This window comes from Oryctolagus cuniculus, chromosome 4 (genome assembly GCF_051225735.1).
Source record: "Oryctolagus cuniculus isolate XC-2025 breed Fujian yellow rabbit chromosome 4, ASM5122573v1, whole genome shotgun sequence".
NCBI lineage: Eukaryota > Metazoa > Chordata > Mammalia > Lagomorpha > Leporidae > Oryctolagus > Oryctolagus cuniculus.
Window position 1 is genome coordinate 135,168,956 of NC_142870.1, and position 27,833 is coordinate 135,196,788.

At 39.7% G+C, this 27,833-nt stretch overlaps 1 protein-coding gene across 3 annotated transcripts; it reads left to right on the plus strand.

Annotated features, from left to right (window-relative positions):
- LOC100341366 (phospholipid scramblase 1) lies at positions 1 to 27,323 on the plus strand. 3 transcript variants are annotated; one of them, XM_051818689.3, is made up of 9 exons: positions 1 to 555; positions 6,453 to 6,478; positions 6,880 to 7,038; positions 12,231 to 12,610; positions 13,889 to 13,931; positions 17,643 to 17,863; positions 17,977 to 18,138; positions 23,419 to 23,580; positions 26,030 to 27,323. In XM_051818689.3, the coding sequence occupies exons 3-9, from the start codon at positions 7,032 to 7,034 to the stop codon at positions 26,084 to 26,086; spliced, it is 1,032 nt and encodes a 343-aa protein (XP_051674649.3). In that variant the 5' UTR covers positions 1 to 555; positions 6,453 to 6,478; positions 6,880 to 7,031; the 3' UTR covers positions 26,087 to 27,323. The 3 variants fall into 3 exon arrangements, with proteins under 3 accessions (XP_051674649.3, XP_008264524.3, XP_069929304.2); XM_008266302.5 differs by lacking the exon at positions 6,880 to 7,038 and having other exon boundaries at positions 9 to 555; XM_070073203.2 differs by lacking the exons at positions 6,453 to 6,478; positions 6,880 to 7,038 and having other exon boundaries at positions 20 to 555.
- Positions 27,324 to 27,833: the final 510 nt, after the last annotated feature.

The window sequence follows — 27,833 nt, forward strand, 5'->3', positions numbered from 1 at the left end:
CGGTAAACATACTACAAACATCATCTGATGATGAAAGGAAAGGAAAAGCAAGACAGCACGAAAGGGCGGGCTCAGGGGAGTAAACCACCTGAGGCACGGCGCGCCTCAGAAGCAGCAAGACTCAGGGACAGAGGTCAAGGTTAGAGCACTGGACGTTCTCCCAGCAGAGGCCCCATCCTAGTTCAAGGCTCTCAGTGCCAGGTGATGTCCAAGTCTCAGTTCACAGGACTAGCGCCCCGGAGCCAGTCGGCCGCGCGCGCGCGCGGGCGGGGCGCGGCGGTGGCTCGGCGTAGCCCGAGGGACTGTCCCGCCTCCCGCGGTATCCCATTGTATACGTAAGATCCAGGAAATAAAACCGAGAGCCGCCGCGTCTGCGCTGAGGTTGCCCGCAGACTCTTTCCGCTCCGACTTCACAAGACACCGTGGAAGGAGCGCGTCTGCAGCCGCGGGGCCCGAGGAGGCGCGACACCGCCGCCGGCCTGGGAGCAGAGGCTCCGCCGCCGCGCGCCAGGACCTCGGCTCGCTCAGACTGCGCGGGAACGGCGGTCGTCACAGGTGGGGCGGGAGGCTTCGTCCGTCGCCTCTTGGGGTCAGGAACTTGGGACCTGCTCGGTTTCCGCACCGCCCTCAAGTGACGGGGGCAGCTCGGGGGGATGGGGACCGCCGGTTATATTGCCTCAGGGGGTGGAGGTTAGGGCTGGGGTCGGAGAGGCCGCGGGAAGTGAGTCTAGAAGTGGAACAGGGACTCGCAAGGGGACATCGCGTGCCCAGCAGAGCCCCTGGCCCGCCCCAGAGTCATTCCAGTGGCAAGTTGTGTCCTGTCTGGAAACGCCGCCCAGGTGTGTCCTACCCGAAAATGACACCAAGGTGTGTCTTACCTGGAAAGGCCACCAACGTGTGTCCTGCCTGGAAACTGAACTCTGCTTCCGCTTGGCTACGCGACTTCACAGCTCAGAGCGCCCTCTATCCAGGCCAGGACTGTCAACCCGCATAGTGGGGCTATTAGGAGGGACAACAGAGAGGGTAACTTGTGAGACTGAGTGCCAATCAGAGGGGGTTATAGCACAGTGGCTAAGACCCTCTGCTCCAGACTCTGTGAGCCCTGCCTCTACCACTTCCCATTATGGAATCTGAGTCATTTTCCTGGTCTTCCTGCCTTCTCTCCTCTCTGAAATTGTGTAACTGGTAAAAGAATTACAAAGAGTATTACGTGTATTAATGTCGTGCTGGTCAGGCAGGGACTGGCACTGTGGAAAGCACTCTGTGAAAGTTAGCTTTTATTAACTTACACATATAACAGTGCTGCTCCAAGCATACTATCTGGTGCCCATGTAGTTCTATTGTGTGCTGTTGTCCTGGCAGTCTTGTCATGGGCACTTAACAGTTCTAGTGACGGTTCCTTCTGCTTTAGCAACTTGACATAAGGGATTAGCACACAGCACACTTGCTGAGGGAGAAGTGTCAGACTGGTTGGGGATTCCTGTTTCTTTGTTGAGCTTCCCTGAGAACAGAACTTTTCTCCTGATGCCACCCCGGCATTTACATCAGTTGTAGGATTTTGGAGGATGAACAAATGGAAAATGAAGAGAGAGCTGATTTGATTTCTGCAGTTGGATAGAAAAACAGTGGGTAAGGTAGCTGCATTGCAGACCAAGCAGCCTTCAGATCTGTAAGGGGCTTAGAGCAGAGGTGAGGAGACCAGAACCGTGGGAGGACCCCTGAGCACCTCCCTGTCCTCACCTCTGAGGGCCTCCCCCTCTTCTGCGCTGTAACCTTAGAGAGCTTTCCTTTCTAGAATGATCCAGGCTCCCTCAGCCTCAGGACTTCTACCTGTGAGGCCTGCTCTGTCCCTAATGCACTGCTCACCCCCCCGCCCCCCCCCCCCCACTTCCATGGATTACTTGGCTGTGGATGTCCTTCAGGTCTCATTCTGACTTTCCTGACATCTCGACTACTGCCTCCCTGTATGTAAGTCAGTGCCCTAATAATCCATTCTTGAAACACCATCAGCTTTATTCCTAGAATTTAGGGTGTTTTTCATGATTGATTGCATTGCCGTAACTGTGCCCCCTAGTGCCAAGGAGCTGTACTGCTTTAGTGCCTTGAATGTCCTTTGCCTTTATTGAGTATTTTTTGAAAGCCTTTACATTAAATGCATATTTATAGCAGCAGTGTTTATACGTGTATACATGCATGTATAGTGTGTACACACAATCTGGGGCAGTAGCATGTTAGTGCTAAATTTAAAAGCCAAACCATTCAGTCAATTACTTCTGACAGTTGTGTGCTTCTCATTCCAAATTTACACGAATAAAATGAAACTAAAGCTTTTTCTGTCTTACATAAGTGAGTTGGGGACATGAGTGCAAAAGGAATGGAACATTTTAAATTCAGCTAATTACTAAGCTGTGTGGCTGTAGATAATGATTTTGTGTTTCTGGACTTAGTTTGCACATTTATGAGACAGGAAGAAAAGAAATTCAAATTAATGAGGAAGCTCTGTTTTATAAGGAAAGGCTTTTCAGAACTAATAAAGCAATCAAGTAAGAACAACTGACTTAAAGATTAGTTTTGATTATTTTTGTCTCCTTGACTTACTCATTAGTCTCATGAAACATTTAGTCACTTCCAACTCTGTTGGTCCCAGTTGATGAGAGTGACTTATGTCTTGGATTAGACTCATTATGTTTCAGGAAATCCTTCATGGTACCAGTAAACGAGATCAAATTCAGGGAAGGCATCCACATGGTAGATGACTGTATTCACCTGGAATGCAGTTCCTTTCTCCAGTTAGCACTGATGCAGGTACAAGGATCACTTAACATTTTGTGCCAGAATTTATGACGTACCATTTTCAATGCTTGAAATATTATGTAATTGCTAAAATTATAAAGCCTACAGTAAAACAGAGACCCAGATCTTATTCTATAATAGCTTTGCCCATAGCTATTCATCCATACTAATTTGTATTTAAGACTCAAAATCAAAATTATGCTGCCAAGCAGGAAGAAAAAGCATGAGAACAAACAAATTGTTTATACTGTTTCATTTCTATCCCTTGAATTTCTGTGCAAGGAAGGAATGAACTCTGACCCTGAGGAAGATAAATACAGTGTGTTTATAGTTGATACTCATTTGGCAAGGATTTGAAAATTTACAGCATTCCACACGTAAGAGCTTCTAGCTGTTCCTAATATTATGCATAGTGTTAGTTTATGAATTCCCTTTCTTGCTAGTATGTCCTTTATTTAAAATAAATGTTTTCCATCTTAGATGTATAGTTTTTTTTTTTTTTTTAAGATTTGCTTTATTTGAAAATAAGAGCTACAGAGAGTGAGGGACACACACACACAGAGGGAGAGGTCTTCCATCTGCTGGTTCACTCCCCTGGTGGCTACAATGGCCAGTGCTGCGCCAGGTCAAAGTCAGGAGCCAAGAGCTCCATCCAAGTCCCCCACGTTGTGGCAGGGGCCCAAACATTGGACAATCTTCTGATGCTTTTCCCAGGCCATGAACAGGGAGCTGGAGCAGAAGTGGAGCAGCTGGGACATGAACTAGCACCCATGTGGGTGCACCTGCAGTGTTGCAGGAGATGGCTTTTCCCACCACACCGCAACACCAGCCCAGATGTATAGATTTTCAATAAAGATACAATGAATTAATTTTGTTCAATTAAGTGGTTTGTTAACAAAATAAAAAAATAAAACAAATTTGCTGTGTTTATCCTCTTAATATTGTTTAGGATTTAGCTCTAGAAATTACTGTTTCTTTTGACATTGAGTGCAAGATGAGAATGACTGAAAAAATTAATCCCTTACAATTGCTATTAAAATTGGAGAAAGGTCTTAGAACATTTTAAAACTGAGCATACTTATAGTAAAGGGTGATGTCTTAAAAGAAGTAAGGGGTAGATAAAACTTTAAAGATGAGTTTCTCACAGTGTTCATTACGGAATCTACATCTACTTGGTTTTTTTGTTTGTTTGTTTGCTTTGAGAGAAACAAGCAAATATAGAGAACAAGCTCCTATGGGCTGGTTCACTCCCCAGATGCCAACAGTGCATAGTGCTGGAGCTGGCAGCTGGGTACTCAATCCAGACTTCCCATGTGGGTGGCAGAGACCTAAGTACTGGAGTCATCCTCTGCTGCCCTCCAGGGTCTGCATTAGCAGGAAGCTGCAGTCAGGAGTGGGAGATGGGACTGAAACCCATGTACACTGATATAGGACATGGGCATCTTAACCACGAGCAGGCCAACTCTCTGCTCCTGGACCATACTTTTTATCAGTATTTTAATATATTTGTTAGGGTTTTCTTGGTGTGTTTTAAGAAACTATGTATTCCCTTTTATTGGTGGGGGGTATATACATTTTAATACATAATCCTTAAGAATGGAAATGTGATGTTGACAAAAATATCCATGACCTTTTGTTGTATGAGTTTAGTCTCCTTTTACAGTTCTTCAACTGGTAGAAGCTAAAACACTAATGCATTCTTGAAAATGTTTAGTCTACTTCAACCACGCCTGTTTATTAGCTTATGTTTTAACTTTTTATTAACTGAGAAAGCAATATAAATGTTAATATTTCTGCCTTTGTGGCTTGAAGAGCTTCGAAGCAGTTAATTTCTGACCAGTTAATGTAAACAGGATTTCCTGTGTTCTGAAAAAATCCAGGAAGTGAAGTTAGTAACACAAACAAATTTGGGGGTTTATTACAGGACCAAGTAAATTCATCATGTATTATGCAGCCATTGTTGAACTTCATGGATATATATAATTAAGAGGTGACTACAGTTGGAATGTTCTAAGAGATTTCATAGATTATTAGATTCATGTTTAGAGTTGACAATGATAAGCATTAATTTTGTAAGCGAGAACAAAGAGGTGGTTACTTTTTGGGAGCACTAGATTTTAGTTGAGGATGTAGAAAGATCAGGTGACTTACTGACTACCCAGGACTGAACAGTAGGAGGAGTTAGTAATGGGAAGGACTGAGTCATATTAGAATGTGAGTATACAGGGGCCCACACCGTGGCTCAGTAGGTTAATCCTCCGCCTGCGGAGCCGGCATCCCATGTGGGCACTGATTCTAGTCCCGGCTGCCCCTCTTCCGATCCAGCTTTCTGCTATGGCCTGGGAAAGCAGTAGAAGATGGCCCAAGTGCTTGGGCCCTGCACCCATATGGGAGACCGGGAAGAAGCACCTGGCTCCTGTTTTCAGATTGGCGCAGCTCCAGCCGTTGCGGCCAAATAAATAAATAAATAAATCTAAATCAAATAAATAAATAAATCTAAAAAGAAAAGAATATAAGATAAAGCAGTTGCGGAACAAGGTTTTTACTTCATGTGTTCATTGTGATAAATTTGCATGAAGGGGATTGGGATTTGTGTTAGAGAGAGAGTCGTAACTGGAATGTGGGAAAGCTTACTATGGCATGGAAGCTCAGGAAAGCAGAAATACTGAATTGAATTTTATTGCTTGTGTTTCTATAGAAATAACCAGGCACAAAGAGTCACTTGGATTAACAATAGGCTACAGCTGTGACTACCCCTGAAAATGAGTCCTCTGATACAAAGCAAATTTTTTATTATTATTATTATTTTTGACAGGCAGAGTGGACAGTGCGAGAGAGAGACAGAGAGAAAGGTCTTCCTTTTGCCGTTGGTTCACCCTCCAATGGCCGCCGTGGTCGGCGCGCTGCGGCCGGCACGCTACCGCTGGCGCACCACGCTGATCTGATGGCAGGAGCCAGGTGCTTCTCCTGGTCTCCCATGGGGTGCAGGGCCCAAGCACTTGGGCCATCCTCCACTGCCTTCCCTGGCCACAGCAGAGAGCTGGCCTGGAAGAGGGGCAACCGGGACAGAATCCGGCGCCCCGACCGGGACTAGAACCCGGTGTGCCGGCACCGCAAGGCGGAGGATTAGCCTAGTGAGCCGCGGCGCCGGCCAAAGCAACTTTTAATGCACAGAACACAGGGTGAGGTCCAGGTTGGTCAGAATAGGGCCACAGGACCTGGCAAGTCAAGGGATAATCACAGTAATGGGACTGACAGCCTTTCCAGTTCTCCTGGGCTGAAGTCCAGCCTGGATGCTGGGAACTTGAGCATCTTCCTTTGTGTTGTGGGTGTTGTAAAGGCTGCAGTTTTAATCTTGAGTACCATTTGTGGTCTTAGGGCTCACGTGGCTTTCTGCCTTATTCAACCCTCTCCCCAAAGGTCTTTAGAAAGAGTCCACTGTCATGGGTTGACCAGCCACTTCACAAGTCCTACTCAGACATGCATCATGGGGTGACATTAAACCCAAAGGGTTTTAAAGATCAGGTAATGCTGAACAGGCTGAATAGAGGGGAACATTCCATGAGTAAAGTGGTATAGTATTAGAATATCTGATTTCATCTGTTGTGTTTGACATATTAATTATAGGCGACATATTAATGTCAAGTCTTATTTTTCAGATTTGTTTAAATAATGGACAAACCCGGTAAGTAAGTTACTTTAAGTGTTCACTTTCTTTTGTATAATTTTAAATCTATTGTTAAGTTGTTATTTGTTGTACTATTTCTTTCATTTTCTAAGAGTATATGATTTTGGGTAAGTGTTAGTCATTGAGATATACACAAATATATCCTGTACTACTAATAATACAAAAATCTTAGGGACAGCTAAGAAGTTTTAGATCTCCTGGTGAATATTTTGTATAATGCATATGGTACTCTATCCGTAGCAACTTTTTCTTTCTTCTGTGTATTTCATATACATAAAGATTATTCAACTTATACTAATTAAATGACAGTAGATTTAATATGCTAATTCATTGATGTCAAGTTGGTGCTTGAGACGCCTGCTACCATAATGAGGTGCTACTCTGCTTCTCTCATCCAGCTTCCTGCTGATGCGCCTGGGAGGCAGCAGATAATGGCTCAAGTACTTGGGTCTCTGCCACCCACATAGGAGATGCAGATGGAGTTCCAGATTCCTGGCTTCAGAAAGGTTCTACCCTGGCTCTTGTGAGCATTGGGGAAGTGAACCACCAGATGAAAGGTCTCTCTCTGTCTCTGTCTCTCTCGCTTTAAAATAAAACTTTTAAAAATTTTGATACATACCCTAAAATATATTTCATAATATTCATGTGTGTATAGACTTAAATAAATACCATTCGTTGCACTCTGTTTTGTTTCTTCAAAAAAACTTTGAAATAAGATGGGTATTTTTCAAGCATGTAATGAAAGACTTTATCTTGGTAAAATTTAAATGTTCTGAAGTTTATAACACTATATATTGGGAAAACATATATAAAACCAAATCCTGTTTCCCTGAAATGATTTTTATTCTCCTTTATCTTTGTCAAATTATCAGAAATAAAACACCTTCAGCACTAGACCTGTTGCTTTTCCCATGTGAAGTTATATTATCTTTTTCCTTAGTGACCACTGTATTGATTTAATTTTAATGAAATTCAAAGATTTTTAACTTTAAATTGGTATACAGTTAAACTGTTTCACCTGCTACAAGCTTTAAGATGCTTCAGTTCAACTTAAACATTCAAACGGCTATGATCATAATCACGGTTTAACTCTATGTTTCCCTCTATATAACTGTGTATGTATGTATATATATGCAACATACAGATAAAATGTGTATATGTAAATGAATAATTGGGCACAAAGTATTTACATAGGTATGTATACTAGAAAATTAAAATTAGAAATAAAATATGTTCAAGACAATATGGTAGCCCTGTGATTTTTCTGGTTTGTTTTAAAAGATCAAATTTTCTTTGCACTATTTACTTAATTTTCTTTCTTTATTACATGATGAGAAGGTAAACATTAACCAAGGCTACCTGCTGAACCACAGATTCCAAGTTAATGGGGTATTACTTCCTTTAGAACGAGCAACACTGACCATAAGAAAATCCTGTTGCATCATGAAGGCATTTTGGACAGATGTGGATGCTCTCATAGTAGCAGACACTGAATAAAATAATGCTAAAGGATTTCAGATGGTAGTAGTATGCCACTATTTTAAAGTAATTCAATGTTACTTTAAAAGGCTTTCTTGGCAGGGATATCACTGGGTGTCATGATTTCTCTTTTCCTACCCTTTATTGCTCTTCAAGATTTCTTCCATTAACACTGCAGCCAACAATCAACTGTTTCTCTCTCTCTCTCTCTCTCTCCCTTTCTCCTCCTCCTCCTTCTCCCCCATCCTCTTCCCCTTCTCCTTCTCCTACCTTCTCCTTCTTCCTCTTTTTCTTTTGTTTAAACTATATATATAGTGTATATATATATATATATATATACACACACATATATGTGTGTATATATATATATTATATGGTCTGGTGGAGTTTGTCTACAGTCTTACACTGTACTATTGTGGACTGACTTCTATTTACATAAATATAAAGATTTCTTGGGCTTGAGGTATAGTTTATAATGACAGGTTTTTTTAACAGTCTTTTTTTTTTTTAAAGTTCTTTTATTTATTTGAAAGACAGAAGGAGGGGAAGGAAGGGGATGGGAGAGAGAGAGAGAGACAGAGACAGAGACAGAGAGACAGAGAGAATCTTCCATCACTGGTTCACTCCCCCAAAGCCTGCTTTGTAAAAACAAAGTCAGGGACCCAGACAGAACTCCGTCCAGGTCTCCTTTGTTGATGGCAGAGTCCCAGGTAATTGAATCATCATCTGTTCCCTCCCTGGTTCATTTGAAGGAGGCTGGATTGGAATGGTGGTTTAGGAGGGTGAAGCTGGTAGTCTTGTATGGGATGTAGATGTCCCTAGCTGGGGCTTAATCCAGAAGGCCACAATGCCCACCCCTATAACTCAAGTTTTTATTTCATATTTAGTATCTTCAGTTCTAAATATCAAGACTTTTAGAAGAACATTTGGCCCACATTTAGAAGTAAAATATCAACAGTTAACTTTGGATTTTTTTTTTAGATATATTTATTTGAAAGTCAGAGTTACACAGCGAAAAAGGAGAGGCAGAGAGAGAGAGAGAGGTCTTCTAGCCGCTGGTTCACTCCCCAATTGGCCGCAACGGCCAGCGCTGTGCTGATCCAAAACCAGGAGCCAGGAGTTTCTTCCTGGTCTCCCACATGGGTGCAGGAGTCCAAGGACTTGGGCCATCTTCTACTGCTTTCCCAGGCCATAGCAGAGAGCTGGATCAGAAGTGGAGTAGCCCGGTCTTGAACCGGTGCCCATATGGGATGCCAGCGCTTCAGGCCAGGGCGTTAACCCACTACACCACAGCGCCAGCCCCTCATATGCTCTTTGGTTTACTTGAAACCTGCCCATTCACTTATTACCTCTTTGTATGATTTCCTCCTGGAATTCCTGAAACCAGGAACACTGCTGTATCAGAATCCCAGATCTGATTATAAACTCCTGGTTTCTTGAATCTCTGTGTTTCTGGGCATGTACATGTCTGTATTTTCTATTATTCAAACACTTGTGCCTGTTTAGAGGTAGCAAAATGTGACATGTCAGTTAACAGATCTTTCACTCATATTTGAAAAGTTTCCTTGATATTTATTCTGAGGTTGTTCCTGTTTCCAGTTCAAGTTGGGAGTGAGGGCTGCAGGCGGTAGAAAAAGGGAGCGAGGCCATTCACCTGCAGCTGAGAGAGAAAAGACAATGGTAGATATGCAATAACTTGTGATATTTCAGAGGTGTGTCATTTGGGGTTTTCTTCCTCCTTCCTCCCTCTTCCTCCTTTCTTCTTCCTTCTGCCTTCTTTTTTCTCCCTCCCCTCCTCCTCCTTCTTTTCCCCCTCTTCTTCTTCTTCTTCTTCAATTTATTTATTTGGAAGACATAAAAACAGAAAGAGAGTTTATTCCCCAAATAGCTGCAGAAGCCAGATCTGGACCAAATAAGCCAGGTGTCAAGAACTCCATCCCAGGGGGCTGGCACAGCCCTGACCTTTGTGGCCCTTTGGGGAGTGAACCAGCAGATGGAAGATATCTCTCTCTGTCCCCCCCCCCCCCGCCCCCGTAACTTTGCCTTTCAAATAACTAATAAATAAGTCTTAAAAAAGAAAAAAGAACTCCATCCCAGTTTCCCGTATGGGTGGAAAGTGCCAAGTATTTGGGCCCTCTTCTCCAGCTTTCTGCATTTTCAGGCGCATTCGCAGAAAGCTGGTGCTGGCAGAAGCATAGCAGCTAGGATTCAAACCAGCACTCCCACATATGATGCAGGTGTCACAAGTGAGGCTTAATCCCCCGTACCACAACACCACCCCATTTCTGTGGTGTCCTTTCCCTGCATTTACACAGTCCCCACCAAGTGCATTCTGCCAAAGTTATTATGGAACCAGCTGAACGGAGAAAAGCATTAAAGGAGTTACGATCCTCCCTTCCTGCTAAAACGTGATTAAATTGTCAGATTGAACATTGGGCCAATATATTCCTCTGTATTTGATGAATCTGTAATTTAAAACCAGATTATCTTAATTTGCAGCTGGCAATTTAAAGGGAACAGAGTGGAAAATAATTTAAGCATAGTGTCTACTAGACCTTAAGTTTACGAAAGCAGAGCCATGGTGGCACCAGAGGCCAACCAGAGGGGAATGACCCCAAAGATGTTCTGTCACTGCTTGACTGGCTGGGCTGGATAAGAGTGACTGCAGAGACATGAATGTAAAGTTATTGAGATTGTTCAAGCCATATTAACAGAGAACATTTAATATGTTCATTTTTATGATTAAATATATGGTTTTTCAGGACAAAATCAGTTATGATTTTTGAAATTTCATATTACATTGCATTCTTGTTGGTGTAGCTCTAGAGTAAATATAAAAAATTAGAACATTAATGTACATTATTTTAAATATTTTAAATAATTCTTAATAATAATTTTGATATCTTTATAATCACCCATAATTCTACCCTTACCATCCCACAACCAACCAGTTTGATTTATCGCTCTGTTCACTGTGTATGGTTTTAAACCTATCTTTTTACAAAGCATGAAACCAAACACTCATAAAGTCAAATTCGAAATCTAGAAATTCAACCTCAGTTATCTCTGCTGTCTAATTTTATGGAGTTTGAAACAGAGTGTTACCACAAATTAGCTCTGAAATTGACCTGAAACAGCTCACCTTAAGTGAAGAGTTCACTTCACCTCTTTCAATTGCTAAAAGACTACACAAGTAAAAATTATCTAGGGCAATGCATTTTCCTTTTTAATATATTTTATTTAAGCAAATGTTTTAGTCTGGATGATTTTTTTTTCAGGGGGCCATTCTGAGTATTTTAAGATAATTTACAGCATCCCTGGTCTCTACCCACTAGAGGCCAGTATCAACCTCTCCTCCAATTTTTGTGAACAAAAATGTCTCAAGACCTTGCCAACTATCCCTTAGGGAGGTGGGGGCAAAACTACCCCCAGTTCTATACATATGAGATGTCCTTTGTTATAATTCCAGAAATACCATTTTAAAACAATTTATTCTGTTTGCTTTTTTAATATTCTTAGTTCTGTTTTAAAAAGATTTATTTATTTGAAATGGATAGTTATAGAGAGAGAGGGAGAGACAGAGAGAGATAGATCTTCTATCTGCTGTTTCATTGCCCAAATGGCTGAAATAGTCATATCTGGACCACATTGAAGCCAGGAACCCAGAACACAGTCCAGGTCTCTCACATGCATGATAAGGGTCAAGTTCTTAGGCCAGATTCCACTGCTTTCCCAGGATGTTAATAAGGAGCTGGACAGGAAGCAAAGCAGCTGGGACTTGAACCAGTGCTAAGATATGGGATGCTAGTATCATATAGACAGTGGCTTAACCCTCTGTATCACAATACTGGCCCTGCAATTAACATTTTCTACAGGGTGCATTGGTCCCCAAAATATTGCTGCAAAACCTTTATATTGGGTCTTCTACCTAACGTTATTTCCCTTTTCCCAAAGTCATGCCATAATCTTTATTTAAGTGACTCTGGGTCATAGTTCATTTTCTCTCAATTGTTCAGATACATTTTCCATCTGATTTTGAATGGTAAAGAATTAGCCACAGGTCACATCTGTCCACACTTTCTGAATAGAAGTGCATGTGGAACAAACATTTCATTGGATAATCTCTGAAAAATAAAAATATACATTCAGCTTCACACATGCAGGTTCTTGAGCTGAGGTCAGTTTGTGGGTAACTGGGATAGTCTTAAAAGGATTGATGACTCTATTTTACCGTGTGGTTGTAAAATTATTTTACTTGTTTCTGTTACAGGACCTCCAGCACATACTGGCTACCCAGGGCCCCAGGTTGGCTATCCAGGGCCCCAGGCTGGCTATCCAGGGCCCCAGGATGGATATCCAGGACCCCAGGCCGGCTACCCAGGGCCCCAGGTTGGCTATCCAGGGCCCCCGGATGGATATCCAGGACCCCAGGCCGGCTACCCAGGGCCCCAGGCTGGCTATCCAGCACCCCAGGATAGCTACCTAGGACCCCAGGCCAGCTACCCAGCCCCACCGGTTGCCAGTCCAGGTAGCTTTCCTGTCCAGAATCAGCCAGGACATACTCAGCCTGGTGGCCCTGCAGGAATACCATGGATGCCAGCTCCACTAGTTCCATTGAACTGCCCACCTGGATTAGAATATTTGACTCAGGTAATTTCAAATGTATAAAATAATCCTGAAGCAACCTGTTTCCAATTTACTTAACCAGAATAACAAATTAATAATTCATCAAGCTTGAAATAATAAAGTATTTTATTAATGAATTCTTCTAAGTCAGTTTCAATTTTTAAATCAAAATAAAAATATCTTAAAAATTGTGTCTTCTATGATCTTGAATACCATTTATGGCAATAGACAGTAGTCAATATTTATTAAACATGATTTTCTAGTCTTTATCCTAAATAATACATGTAGTAACTCATGCAATCTTTATAGAAAATCGATGATGTTTAGGCACAAGACACCATTTGTCCAAAGAGACGGATGTTCAGAGAAGTTATGTAACTTCCTAAGGAAGTGGGGCTGATTTTTCATTCCTGGAACTCTGGGGCTGTGCATTATGTTCTGAAATCCCAACTCTAAAAAATTACATTAGAGCTTGGAAAAGGAACTCTACATCAAGTTTACTGTTGAGTTTAAATTAGTGGTCCCAAATGAGGAGTTTTAATACTTTTTGTCATTTGACTCCCCGTTTTTGTTATAATTAGTGATACAGCTTGATGATGTTGCTTTCATCATTTGGAATATCCAACTTTATCAGTGCTGTCAATGAGGGCAGAAAATATCTTGGAGTTTTCTTTACTACGTAACTGTTAATGTCAGCAATATGATGTATACCATTTTTTGGTGTTAGGAATCAGACAGTTAAAAAAGTAATGTGAAATTCTGTGTGCCCAATATATAAACAAATATTCTATGACATCCAATCAGCTTTTGGTAAACCAGTGGTCACTCTTATATTCTCTGTACCTGTTTTGCTTCCCACAATGCACTAAGTACATTCTTTAAAAGATTTTAGTCATGATTATGTTCTCCAAGAAGTACTCTGAGAAGTGCAAATCAAGATCTCACAAAATACATAGAAGTTATCACCAGCTCCAAATGGTATCGGGTATACTTCAAAGCTTTTTCAGACATGCAGAAAATTTTCTTTAACAGAGAAAAATTATCGAAGTTTCTTGAGCCATTTCTAAAGGGAGCAGAATTTTCTAAATATTTTTAGGAATTCACATGGAAGTCACTTTAAATACATTATCTTTAGTTTTACAAAGAAGGTAACATAGACTATGAAGTATTAATAAGATTAATAAACATAGATACTTGATTGTATGCAATTTCAGAAATATAAACACACTAATTATATTTTGCTTGATTTAAGAAAATTCTTTGACATAAACTTACAGACTAATTTTCTTTTTTGTATAATAGATTGATCAGCTATTGATTCATCAACAAGTTGAACTACTAGAAGGTATGTTTTCATCATATTCATCATATTTATAGAAAGAAAAGATATTTATGCTGATAAATGCATATTAACCACCATAAATATATCAACGTGACACACATGGGGCAATTAATTCAAGCTATTGAAAAAAGTCTCTCTTCACATTAATGAAATTATGAACAATATTGGCAATTCACTTTAAAATTTTCTCATGGTAAAATAAGATTTTGCTCTGCATATTTCTTTACAATACAGACATTAACTTAGAAGGAACACAATCAAAACATTTTGCTTCTTTCCTACAAATCCTTTTATCTGACTTTTGTTTTCTCCTCAGTTTGTGCTCAGCTTGAAAATGGGTCAGAGCTATATGCAATTGTTTGGCTGCCTTAGTTTATTTGTTTTCACTTTTCTTTCCTTTTTTTTAAAGATTCATTTTATTTATTTGAAAGGTATTATTAGTACAGAGAGAAAGACAGAGAGAGAGAGACAGAAAGAGAGGTCTTGGGGCCATTGCTGTGGTGTAGTGGGTAAAGCCGCCCCCCTGCAGTTCCAGCATTCAATATGGGCGCTGGTTCGAGACCTAGCTGTTCCACTTCTGATCCAGCTCTCTGCTGTGGCCTGGGAAAGCAGTGGAAGATGGCCCAAGTGCTTGTGCCCCCGCACCCACATGGGAGACCTGGAAGAAGCTCCTGGCTCCTGGTTTCAGATCAGCACAACTCCTGCTGTTGCGGCCAATTGGGGAGTGAACCAGCAGATGGGAAGACATCTCTCTCTCTCTCTCTCTCTCTCTGCCTCTCCTTCTCTCTGTGTAACTCTGACTTTCAAGTAAATAAATAAATCTTAAAAAAAAAAAAAAAAAGGAAAAAGAAAAAGAAAGAGAGGTCTTCCATCCACTGGTTCACTCCCCAAATGGCCACAACAGTGAGGGCTGAGCCAGGAACTTCTTCCAGGTCTCCTACTTGAATGCAGAGTCCCAAAAACTTGAGCCATCTTCTGCTGCTTTCCCAGGCACATTAGCAGGGAGTTGAATAGGAACTAGAGCAGTCAGGACACTAACCAGTACCCATATGGGATGCTGTTGCTGCAGGCAGTGGCTTAACTCATGCCACAATACTGGCCCTGCCTTAGTACATTTCTTTATTTCTTTATTTCTTTATTTTTGACAGGCAGAGTGGACAGTGAGAGAGAGAGACAGAGAGAAAGGTCTTCCTTTTGCCGTTGGTTCACCCGCCAATGGCTGCCGCGGCTGGCGTGCTGTGGCCGGCGCACTGCGCTGATCTGATGGCAGGAGCCAGGTACTTCTCCTGGTCTCCCATCGGGTGCAGGGACCCAAGCACTTGGCCCATCCTCCATTGCACTCCCTGGCCACAGCAGAGAGCTGGCCTGGAAGAGGGGCAACCGGGACAGAATCCGGCGCCCCGATCCGGACTAGAACCCGGACTAGAACCCGGTGTGCCGGCGCCGCAAGGCGGAGGATTAGCCTAGTGAGCCGCGGCGCCAGCCAGTACATTTCTGAAACAAGTGATCAGTTTGAATCCGGATGGTGATTTTGGAAAATCATTGCTTATTTCCACATTTTCTCTTGGGAGTTCAGATGAGCCTTATTAGACTTTTGTCCCCTGGGCTGTGGATTGTCAGCTTATAGGCAGGGGCACTGCAGAGTTGGAGGATGCTGACCAGCAGGTTTGAGGCTGGGCTCCCAAGAAGAGCAAGCTTGCTCCTGCTGAGTGGGTCTCACACCACCCCCTGTACATTGGTGCCATGACCTCCAGGTGCAAGTATAACCTCAAGAAGCCAATCAAGGTTCCAGGACAGCTGCTAATGGCGCAAGCCTTTGGATGGATTCCTGAACAATAGTGTCCTCCTTCTAGATAAAAAGGGTTTAATGACCCTGCTGGTCTGCACCATATGTCTGTTAAGTCCATCTTCACCTGTCTGCAGAGTTCTTTTCTCTGATAGAAATTAAAGCTAACCTTTCCAAACAGAGTAATGAATATAATTAAAATATGCAGTTGTCATTTCTTATATTTACATTATTTAAAATATACACTGAGATGTTTGTAATGGTTCTACATTTGTTTAATTTTTCTAAACAAAGTTCTGTCCAGAAAAGAACCCCTTGTTATTTGGTAATTTTGATTCTTTGTAAAATATGCTATTTATACTTATTAAAGTTATATAATCAGAACAACTTATTCTGCACATTATACAGCACAACAGGTTTTTAGATTTATAAACTTTATAAATATACTTGAAGTATGTGCCTTAATCATGGGATACAGAATATGTTCCAAGTTTACTAGGATATCTTTAATTTCCTTGCTGTTTTTCCCCCAAATTGAATGTTTAGGGTTTTGCTTTTTCATATTATAAAGAAGGTGAAGAATACCCAGTTTCTTTTAACATTTGAGCATATAAAGCATTAACATTTTCTCTCATTTCAAAACTTAAGAGATCAAACAGACATAAACAGAATTCTTTTGCTTTGTTTGGTTTCATTTTCAAGTAACCAGAAGGAAACTTAGAGATTATGTTAACCCATGTTATTTAACAAATCAACAAACTACAGACTTTGAGAATAAGCTACTTAACCAGATAATAAACACCCTCTCAAGATCAGTCTAGTTTTTTCTCACCAAACATACAACTGTGGCAGATGTTTAAGTCATGGGTCCAGGGCATGAGTCCCACTAAACACACTTAAGAGAATTTGTCCTGACAAAGCTTGTGAAAGGCATCCTATCTGACCAAACTTCTGTACCTGCATACATCAGAAACTAGTTTTTACCTCCACATGTTTTCTGAACCACTGCTTATTATTTTGGTCAGGCTTCTGACATCTGTGTTTCAGGTTACTGGGGGCTATGGACAGACTGGGCCCTGGGTTGCCCCTTGCCAGCTGTCCAGTGTGTGAGTGGTGAGGTGTCCAATGTGTGAGTCAGTATAGGAAGTCCCCTGGTGGGATAGCATGTAGGTCTCACATGCAGTGTGTTTCCCGCATGCAGAGATTAACCTTGGTAAGGTGCAGAGTTCACTCGGGAGGCCCCTTGTCTAGATGAAGCCCTGGTCGCCAAGCGCATTTTCCCCTGGCCCAGTACTCCTCCCTTACTTCTAAGCAGCTGCTGCTGAGTTAAACCGTGGTACGTGGTGCCCAATAGGATGCTCTAGTTCACCTTCCATTTCTACTCTCTCTTTTTACACATGTGCATTGAAAGTAAGCCCTCTCATTGCCTTTATTCAAACAGTACAGAAATTTAAGACATTAATTATGGTTTATAGAACAGTGTACTAAACCAACTGATGGACTATAACATTTCATGGCGCATGAGTGTACCTGTCATCTTCCATTCTCCTCCGTAATGCATGAACCTGCACCAGGTTAAGGGGACATCTTATCCACACACATAGCACGACTGTGTACCTGCATCGCTGCAGCAGCGCTCTCCACTGTTTCCCTTTCAGGTGGGAGTCTGTGCAATCAGGAAGATCTGCCTCGTTCTCCTCTCTGTGTCTCCCTAGAGAACTCTTAATCTCCTGAACCTTAGTAGCCTGGCCTTGTGCTTTCCCTTTCTCTTTGTCTCAGTCAGGGTCCTCTCTAAATGTCTTTCCTTTACCTTCTTTTTCTCCCTGGATCATCATCTAACACTGGTGTAGCCATGTGTTATAATATCTCAGGGTAGAGCAGTGTTCTTGCCTTATGGGTGATGATGATTTCTTCTTTGTGTCTTAAAGTCTTAACAGGTTTTGAAACTCAAAACAAATATGAAATTAGGAACAGCCTTGGACAGAGGGTTTTCCTAGCAGTGGAAGATACTGATTGCTGTACCCGAAATTGCTGTGGGGCATCTAGACCTTTCACATTGAGGATTCTTGATAACACGGGCCGAGAAGTGATCACCCTGGAGCGACCACTGAGATGCACCAGTTGCTGTTTCCCCTGCTGCCTTCAGAAGGTCAGTGCACAGTCACCAGGGCAGGTTGTAAAGTCGCTCAGTGCTTTTCACCTCCTCATTCACCTAAGCGTATTATCATTATTACATTTACATACATTATTCTTCCTTTATAGATAGAAGTTCAAGCTCCTCCTGGTGTCCCAATTGGTTATGTAACTCAGACCTGGCACCCCTGTCTGCCCAAGTTTACAATTCAAAATGAGAAGAAAGAGGATGTGCTAAAAATTTCTGGTCCATGTATTGTGTGTAGCTGTTTTGGAGATATTGATTTTGAGGTAAGAAATGTCATGATGTTATCAGAATGTGCTTTCTTAATGTGCAAATATAATTTTTCAGCATTTAATTACATTAAAATAGCATATTAATATTGTATACAGATGTATCACAAGGAGGATAATGTGTTGATATAAAAGTAAAACATTCAAAACTATTATGTATAAACATTTCAAGCAAGAGATGATGTGCTCATATTTAACTGTGTTCAAAATAGTGGTTATTACCTTGACCAAACATCACTGTTTATTATGATAAAAATAATAATGTGAGCAAAGTCGCTTATAAGGTGAAAATAGCAAAATAGGGATAGGTGTTTGGCCTAGCAATTAAGTTACCTGTTGGAATGTCTACATCCCATATGGAAGTGCCAAGTCCCAGTTCCACTCCAATTCTAAAGTCCTGTGGATGCCTGAAGACAGATGGTGATGGCTCAAATGCTTGAATCCCTGGCCCTTTGATGGAGATTGGGATGGAGATCCTGGCTTTGGGGTGGCTCAGCATCCACCATCCCCACCACTGTCACTGGCATTTGTGGAGGGAAGCAGCAGGTGAGAGCACTCACAGGTACTCAGTTGTTCATGCTCTTTCAAAAAAAAAAAAAAATGTAAATAAATAAATACAGAAAATTGGAGTGAAACTTTCCCGGTAGCTGGGTAAGAGCTCTAGAAGTGCCATTGGCAAAATTTCTTTTAGAGTCTTGTATGATGATGCTATATGTTATCCATTTTCAGTAGAAAACTGACCTTGTCTAGTCTGGTTACCAAGGTTACAGATCCTTCTATTCGGAAATACAGCCTGGCAGCTCTGTAGGCTAATATAAAAGGTCTAACATAATTGACCTCCTACAAGAAGCCCAATTAGACAAGGATAGTTGTACAAAATTTGGTATAAAAGTCACTCCTTACCCAGTTTCACTCTCTGTAGTTTGGCATATCCATAATCAATTGTGGTCTGAAAATATTAGATGAAAAATTCTAGAAATAAATAATTTACAAGTTTTAAATTGTGGGCCATTTTGTGAGTCATCTGTTTGTTCCTAATGTTATAAACTACTTACTGCGTGACTAATGATTCACTTAGTAACTATCTTAGTTATCCGATGTCACAGTACTTCTGGGCTTTTGTTCAAGTAACCTTTGTCTCTCTCCTTCCCAGGACTCTTGGTAGGGGGGAAAATGGCCATATGAAATAGATATCTCAATCCAATCCTGGTGATGAGTTTAAAGTCTGAATCCATATCATTGCTGCAGTTAAGAAATCTGAAAACAATGAAATTGATCCTGAGTGGTTACATACATGACAGAATAGATGCAAAAGCATATTAGAAAAAGACTAATCACCAAAGAGCATCCTCAGTTCTTGCATAAAAATCCTCTATCTTGGGGCCAGCATTGTGACAGTGAGCTAAGCTGCTGCCTGCAATGCAGCAATGTATATGGGAGTGAAGGTTGGATCCTGGCTTCTGCACTTCTACCTCTCTGCTAATGCATCTAGGCAAGCAGTGGAAAGCCCCATGTCCTTGGGTCCCTGTCTCCCATGTGGAAGAGCCAATGAAGCCTCAAGCTCCTGGCTTTGCCCTGGCCCAGCCCTGGCTGTTGTGACCATATGGGGAGTGGATCAGCAGGTGGAAGATCTCTCACTCTATCTGTACCTGTTTTGATCACCCCGCCTTTCAAATAAATAAATAAATCTTTAAAAACTCCTCTATCTTTACATAAGACAATTCAAAAATTATACAATGCTTTAGCATCTATTTCACCCACAAAGAAAATCAACAGATGAAAAATTGGTAAGAGCTGCACAGAGTTGTTGCCATGGTGCCTCAGGTTCAGAAAGTGCAATAGCTCCGGATAAGAAAAAAACAAGGACAGCCAGACATGGTTCAGATCAATTGTAAAATTCAGATTAATAAAGAAAACGTAAAAGCAGGAAGGGAAAGGCAGGGGAAGAGAGGAAGGAGGAGGAGACTTGGGAGTTTAAGTGTTTTCATCTAAGCCTACTGGCTACCAGCCTTTGTGTTCCTTTGCATTGTCTGTTACATCCACACCCTTTTTATATATTTGTTTACTTTTTGCTTATGAACTTATAAAAAGTGAATTGTTTCTTGGAAAGATTGATCTTGCAGTTGTCCTTTGATAGATATTTCCCTAAACCAACCCTTTGTTGTTAGACTTCATCACTCATGAGCATGTACACACACACACACACACGGGTGTGTCAATGCAGTACAAAAGTTGAAATTTGAATTAAAATTTTTGTGTGGTCAATAGGGCCAAATGATCATTTTTTGTGACTCTTGATTTAGATTTTTGTTAGCATTTGATACTAAGGTTACTAAACAGCAGGCTATATCATCAGCATTTTATTTTTGTGTCCTTGGACAAATTATTTAATCTCTCTTGTCTGCAGTTTTTTACATGAAAATTGTATAATCACATTTTGTACATGATTGTTTTGAGGATTAAATTTCTTATTTATGAATTCTTTCTATGATATACTAAATATTGTATAATGTTTTATTAGTAAAAAATGACCAATCATAATTAATGCTGTACATTATTATAGTATATTCCTTTGATAGGGCCTATGTTCTGTGTTTTTTTTTCTTTCAGATTTTATATTTATATTTACCTTGTGAGAAAATGACTATGTTTCTTAGAATTTTTTCACTAATGACTGTTATTAAATTTATGGATTAAAATTTTAACATTAATATAATACCATTTTTATTTCCAGAGGCTGAATTTTTATTACAGGGATTTCTTATTTTTAAAATAACTTCTAGAATATAGTTTAAAATTATCTAGTCCTCATGATTTTTAGTTGATTGTACATATTTCTGATCCTTGCCACAAAAAATTATGTATTTTCTTTTTTTGTATAAATTTTGGTGGATTTTTAATTTCTTGCTGTAGATATCAGAAAGGTAAAATAGTAATGTCTTTATCAGTGTATTGGATTGACGGTTGCTAGTAAGATGCCATCTGCTTTTTTCATTTAAAAAATGTTTCACAGCACTCTGGCCTCAGAATCAGCCCTTAAGGCATTTGGATCTGGCTAAAAAGCCCATGAGAGTATTTCAGGCATGGAAAGCCAAGACACTCTGGCAAAAAAAAAAAAAAAAAAAAAAAAAAAAAAAACCTAAATGAAAGATCTCTGTGAGTGAAATCCCAGTGGAAAGAACAGGCCATCAAAGAAGGAGGTACCTTTCTCTGAAGGGAGGAGAGAACTTCCACTTTGACTATGGCCTTGTCTATATATGATCGGAGTTGGGGAACTCAAGAGGCTTCCATAGCCTTGGCAGCTCATGACAAGAGCCTTGGGTGATTACTGACGTCATAAATAAGAGTGTCAATTGTTAAATCAACAACAGGAGTCATCGTGCACTTATTCCCCGTGTAGGATCTCTGTCCTTAATGTGTTGTACTATGTGAATTAATGGCATAACTAGTACTCAAACAATACTTTATACTTAATGTTTCTGTGTAGATGCAAACTGTTGAAATCTTTACTTAGTATATACTAAATTGATCTTCTGTGTATAAAAATAATTGAAAATGAATCTTGATGTGAATGGGATGGGAGAGGAAGTGGGAGATGGGATGGTTGCCGGCTGCTCAGGAGGTTATGGGGGGAAAAGCCACTATAATTCGAAAGTTGTACTTTGGAAATATAATTTATTAAATAAAATTTAAATTTATTAAATTAAAGTTTAAAAAGTTTCAAAATTAAAAAATAAAATGTAAGGTTTTTATCAGTAGTGAAAATGCTTAGATGACAGCTGGCACATTGGCCTCAAGCTGCTCCAGGTACGTTTGTTCTGGGGTTGCAGCAGGAGGACCTAATTGGATCATATTTTCTAATGGCTTATCACTGGAAAGCAAGAGCCAGGACGAACCACATAGCCATGTTGAAGGACAGTACTCCTGTCATACCAGGTAACACTCCTTGTTCAACAGCTCATATGGCTGAACCCAATTATCAATGAGCAAGAGGAATCCTGGGCCTACAGTGGGAGAGGGAATGAAATGGATATTTGATAGTAGTCCATGCTATCACAGTTCCATATTGGAAATTTATTTCAAGGTTTTGAACATCCCTCTTATCCCAACCCCCACCCAAATAACACCAACCAACTCTTCAGTCTCCTCTGTGGCCCCTGGGACAGGGGCTTCAGAGGGTATTGCTAGCTCATGTGGCACCTGTGCACGTTTGAAAAACACATTCTTTATCTCAGCTGACACAGCTCTGTGTGTATGTAACCTGGTCAGTGTGGGCTACATTCAGCCTCCACCTGCCCACCTGGGGAGTGTCTGTAGTCTGCCCATAATCCATTCAATTTGTTCTGATGGCCCTGAGTTTTCCTTAGGAAGAATTGTCAAATAGTAAGATCTTTACTTTGGAGTTTCCTTCTTCTTGTACTGCCCGTGCCCCACTACTTGTCCATTCTTACTGCACACATTGACCTGGGCTATCCCACATTTAGGTATTCAATACTTTGCTTCACTCAAAACTACCAATCTTCTTTTCCAGGCTCTTAGCACTCATGTTTTCTACTGAGAGTGGTGGTAATGAGAACTCCTATCATATTCAAACTTCACCTTTGTAAACCTTGTGCTTCTTTCAAAGCAGAAATCACTTGAGAATTCTGTTTACTACCTTCCTCGCAGCTTCTAGAACTTTCATCAAAGAAACATTTACTATTTCTATCCTCCTCGTTAAATTTTGTTTTGACCACTTGAAGAATTTATTACCGTCTATTTAATGTAAAATTGAAGGTGTTAAACATTTCAGCAAAACTACTTTCTTGTACATTCTCTGTACAGTGTCTACTATATTTTAACATTTCCACGAATAGATGCAGAAGCTTATGTCTGTCTAATGAAAGTAAAATGTTCATAGTAACATAGGATGCAAATTTTAATCCAATATTTGTTTTATTTTACATCAGTTTTTAAAACAGCTTTTCTTTGCTGAATTCTTTATTTATTTAGGGAAGGATTAAGCCTGTGTTTATAAAGTAAGTAAATTGAAAGTGTGTCCTTTCAAAAATTAAAAGAAAAATAAGAAATAAAAAGGAGAAAAATGAGAGCGAGAGAGGATAGGATGGTGGGAAGTCTGATTAAATTCCTAAAACTGTATGTAAATCAGTTCCCTTTATATAAATAAATTAATTAATTAAATCTTTATATAAAAGTCTACAGTATATTCCAAAATACGTGACAAAAGTTTTGTTGTAACTTTTCCAGAAATTTTTAAGACTTTTTTTTGCACTTCAGATTAAATCTCTAGATGAACAAAGCATGGTTGGCAAGATTTCTAAGCAGTGGACTGGGCTTTTGAAAGAGGCATTTACAGACGCTGATAACTTTGGGATCCAGTTCCCTTTAGACCTTGATGTGAAAATGAAAGCTGTGATGCTTGGCGCTTGTTTCCTCATTGTAAGTCCATTGTTACTAATCTTGGTTATGGATCATTTCTCTAGAATCATTCTGAAATTATTCAGTAAATATAAATTTTTTCATTGACTATCTTGCATGTATAGGTTTCAAACAAGCTCCTTTTTAATTCCAGCTCTGAAATCCCATGTGATCATGACAATGGATTCATGGGTGAATAAATTTTGTTTGGATGAGTCTATGCATTCTAGTAGGAGAAAGAAGGACTTAATACATTAAGGAGAGATGTTAACTTAATACAATTTGTGGATCATATTTGAACAAGCCATTGTGAAAAATCATTTATGAGGTTTTCATGAAAATTTGATCAATATTAAGGAATAATTAAGATTCCTTTAAAATGTGATATCATTTCTGTGAAAACTAACAGGCACACATTGAAGTATTTCATTAGGTGATTTCATCAATGATTTGCTTTTAAAATGGAGGTAAGTTAAAATAGAATAGGGGACAGAATATTGGATGACCTAAGACTGATTGTATTGATAACAGCTGGATGAGCACTTTCTGAGACATTCTTATCCTATTATATTTAATTTGTCATATGCTTAATTTTTCTATAATAAAGTTTAAATACAAGGTTCCTCCAAAAAGTTTTTAGGAAAGTGGAAAAAAGATAATTTTATTTTGGTGCAGAAATATTTGAAATATATCTATAGATTTTTTTCATAATACACATTTTTTCCATGAACTTTTTAAAACTCCTTGTATACATGCATTTTATTTTTTTTGTGCTGTAATATGTCTCATTTCATTATTCACAAAGATTTTGAGTGCCATTCATAATCTGAATTGTATGTAAAACATGTTTTCAATAAGTATTCTTTTTACTCCCAAATTAAAATTTAACCTTAAACTATTTAACCAAAATCAGAGAATATAAAAGATAAGTGTGTTTGGGGGAGAGAAGGCAACCTGGATTGTTTGAATTAATGGGAAGTGGGACTGGAATGATGAAGAGATCATTAGAGAATGACTCTGGACTTCTTGTAAATACTGGCTAAGTCACTGAAAATTGTGAATTGTTTTTTCAACAGGGTATCCTAAAGTAATTATAATTTATGAAAATTTCATTTATTTGAAAGTCAGAGCAACAGAGGAGATACAAATAGAAAGTGAGATCTTCCATTAACTGATTTACTCCCAAGATAGCCTGCTACAGCCAGGCTTGGGCCAGGCCAAAGCCCGGAACCAGGAGGGAATTCCATCCTTGTCTCCCACATGGGTGGCAGTGGCCCAAGTATTGGGCCATCTACCACTGCCTTCCCAGATGAATTTCTAAGAAGTTGGATCAGAAGCAGGGAAAGCAGGACTAGAACAGAGTACTCAGATGTGGGTTGCCAAGATTGCAACTGGCAGCTTTACCTGCTGTGCCACAACACCAGCTTCAGTAATTATAATTTTAGAAAGATCAGTACTAGTGACTAGGTGCAAAATAGATTAAAGAAATATAAAATTGCAAAAGTATATTGCAAGCATTTGGCAAGAAGGGTAAAACTGTTTCTGTTGAAGAAATAAAGGAAAATAATAGATGTGAGAAAAATAAGAAATACAGTCATATGATTTGACTGTAGTCCCTGGGTAGAGAGTCTAGTTAGACACTGATGGTATGAAACCAGCTGGAATCACAGTAGATACAGTGGAAGAGAAATGAGGAAAATGGGTTGAAAAATACCAATTGCAATTAATGCTTCCTATCTCAAAGATAGCAGTCATTCCCTGAAAAAGCCTAAAATTGTACATGGAACTTGAGTTGCTATAAAAAAGCAATATGGGCCAGTGTTGGTGATGTAGTAGGCTAAGCCTTTGCCTATGGCGCCAGCATTCCATGTGGGCACCAGTTCGAGTCCCAGCTGCCCCACTTCCTATCCAGCTCTCTGCTATGCCCTGGGAAAACAGTAGAAGATGTTCCAAGCGCTTAGAGTCCCTGCAGCCACTTGGGAGATCCGGAGGAAGCTCCTGGCTCCTGGCTTCGGATCTGCCCAGCTCCAGCTGTTGTGGGGAGTCAACCAGAGGATGGAAGACTTTTGTATATGTCTCTCTCTCTCTGTCTCCACCTGTAACTGTACCTCTCAAATAAATAATTTTTAAAAAGTTATCTTACTAGAAAAGAACTGCAGAAAATTGAGGGAGAATGAGAAAGATTTCAGAGGGCATGAGAAGAGGTGATATTTAGAGAAACTAACAGTATTAATTACCTCATTCTGGTGTCAGTAAATGATTAGAATTACAGAATTTAATTGCTGTTAAATGGAAAAGCTAAACAATGAACTTTCATAGCTATTGATTTTCCTGGGATTTACTTATTACAGTTAGGGTTTTTTTGTGCAACATATAGATTACTGTGTGTCCTCAGAGTCTTTAGTATTTCTATGTCTGAAAAGTAATCCTTGCTTTGAAAACTCATTTCTGTATTTTTGTTTTTTTCTAGGACTTCATGTTTTTTGAGAAAGCTGGAGGCCAGGATCAAAAAGCAGGAGTGTGGTAGTGGATTAATGAAAGTCTCCTCAGAAAATGTGAAATCTGTGTATTGATTGAGATGATCTACAAAGTTAACAGTTTTTTTCCTTTGTGACGTGTGACTGAATTAAGCTGTGATGCCTGTAGTTCCGTTATGTGATTTTTGCTTTTCAGATTATAGAGTTTATTTTCTGTATATCTCGCTTATAAATTTTTTTATATATCTTAGCAACATTTGCTATGAATTTATGAGAAAGGACATTTTTACATATAAAATTGAAACCTTATGAAAAGCTGCTTTAGGCTATAAAATCTGATTTGTTTTCCATTTTTATAACAATTTAAAGCCTTATTAAAGTAATACTAACAAAGAATTTTAAATTATTCCATTAAATATAGTTATAGTTTTTTCACCTCACAAGTTAATATTATTTTGCAAATAGTATATATTCAAAAAGTTTAAAAAATAGCAGTTTCTATTGAAATAATACTCAATACCCACATTACCAAGGAAAAGTTAAATTTATTTTTTGATCTTAAGGAAATTGCACTATATTTTACTTTTCCTATAAGCTAATCCATTATGTAAAAAAAAAATGTTTATAGGGGCCAGTTTTGTGGCATTACAGGTTAAGTCTCCACCTGCGATTCTGGCATCCCATGTGGGTGCGAGTTAGCATTCCAGCTGCTCTGCTTCTGATCCAGCTCCAAGCTAATGTGCTTGGAAAAACAGCCAAGGATGACCCAAGCCCTTGGACCCCTGCACCCATGTGGGAGACCCAGATAAAGTTTCTTGCTCTTGGCTTTGGCCTGGCCCAGCTCTGGCTATTGCAGCCATTTAGGGAGTCAACCAGTGGATGGAAGATCTCTCTCTCTCTCACTCTCAATCTCTGTAACTCTGACTTTCAAATAAATAAAGTTTATGTTGACAGGATATTAAATTGCCAATTTTATATTGTTTTCTGTGAACAAATAAGCATGTGATACGTTCCAAAAGATAGACAGAAACATTTGAAGAGTCACTCACTCTAATGTTGGGTATTTTGTAATTTCTGAACTTATAATTTTTACTGACAAATATTTTTTACTGACAAATATTTAGCTTCTGTATTCTATCATTCCCAAAACATAATAATTGTAATATTATTCAGATATTAATTAAATGAAACAAATATATTTCGTAACAGAGTGTAAGTTTCAAAAGTAATCTACCAGGTTATTTGTGATAATAATCAAATATCTGAAATAAAAAACATACTGCTATATTTTTGCATATTTCATTTTCATTTTTAAACAAATATAGTCATTCCAGGATGTATTTTGAGCACTCATTCAGTTAAATGAGGACACATTTTACTTTCCTTCTCATTCAAATTTCCTTTAAAAAAAAAGGCATTATAATACCTTGTAGTGAAACTTGTACCAGTGTTGGAAACTAGGATGTCTTCCTTTGGAAACTAAAAGGAATGTTATAATCGGTTTTATAGGGAAGAATGAATAGAGGAGGTGAACAACCCACAGTTTGCCTCATAAAAGGAAAAGGCGTGCTTATCCCTGCACCCCATGGGAGACCAGGATAAATACCTGGCTCCTGCCATCGGATCAGCGCGGTGCGCCGGCCGCAACGCGCCAGCCGCGGCGGCCATTGGAGGGTGAACCAACGGCAAAGGAAGATCTTTCTCTCTGTCTCTCTCTCTCACTGTCCACTCTGCCTGTCAAAAAAAAAAAAAAAAAAAAAAGAAATCAGATCAGGGACAAGACTCCCTTCCATCTTA

Coding starts and splice junctions, on each gene's coding strand:
- LOC100341366 (XM_008266302.5), top strand. Junction 12,611..13,888: donor GATTAGAATATTTGACTCAG/GTAATTTCAAAT, acceptor TTTGTATAATAG/ATTGATCAGCTATTGATTCA. Junction 18,139..23,418: donor TTGGAGATATTGATTTTGAG/GTAAGAAATGTC, acceptor TTTGCACTTCAG/ATTAAATCTCTAGATGAACA.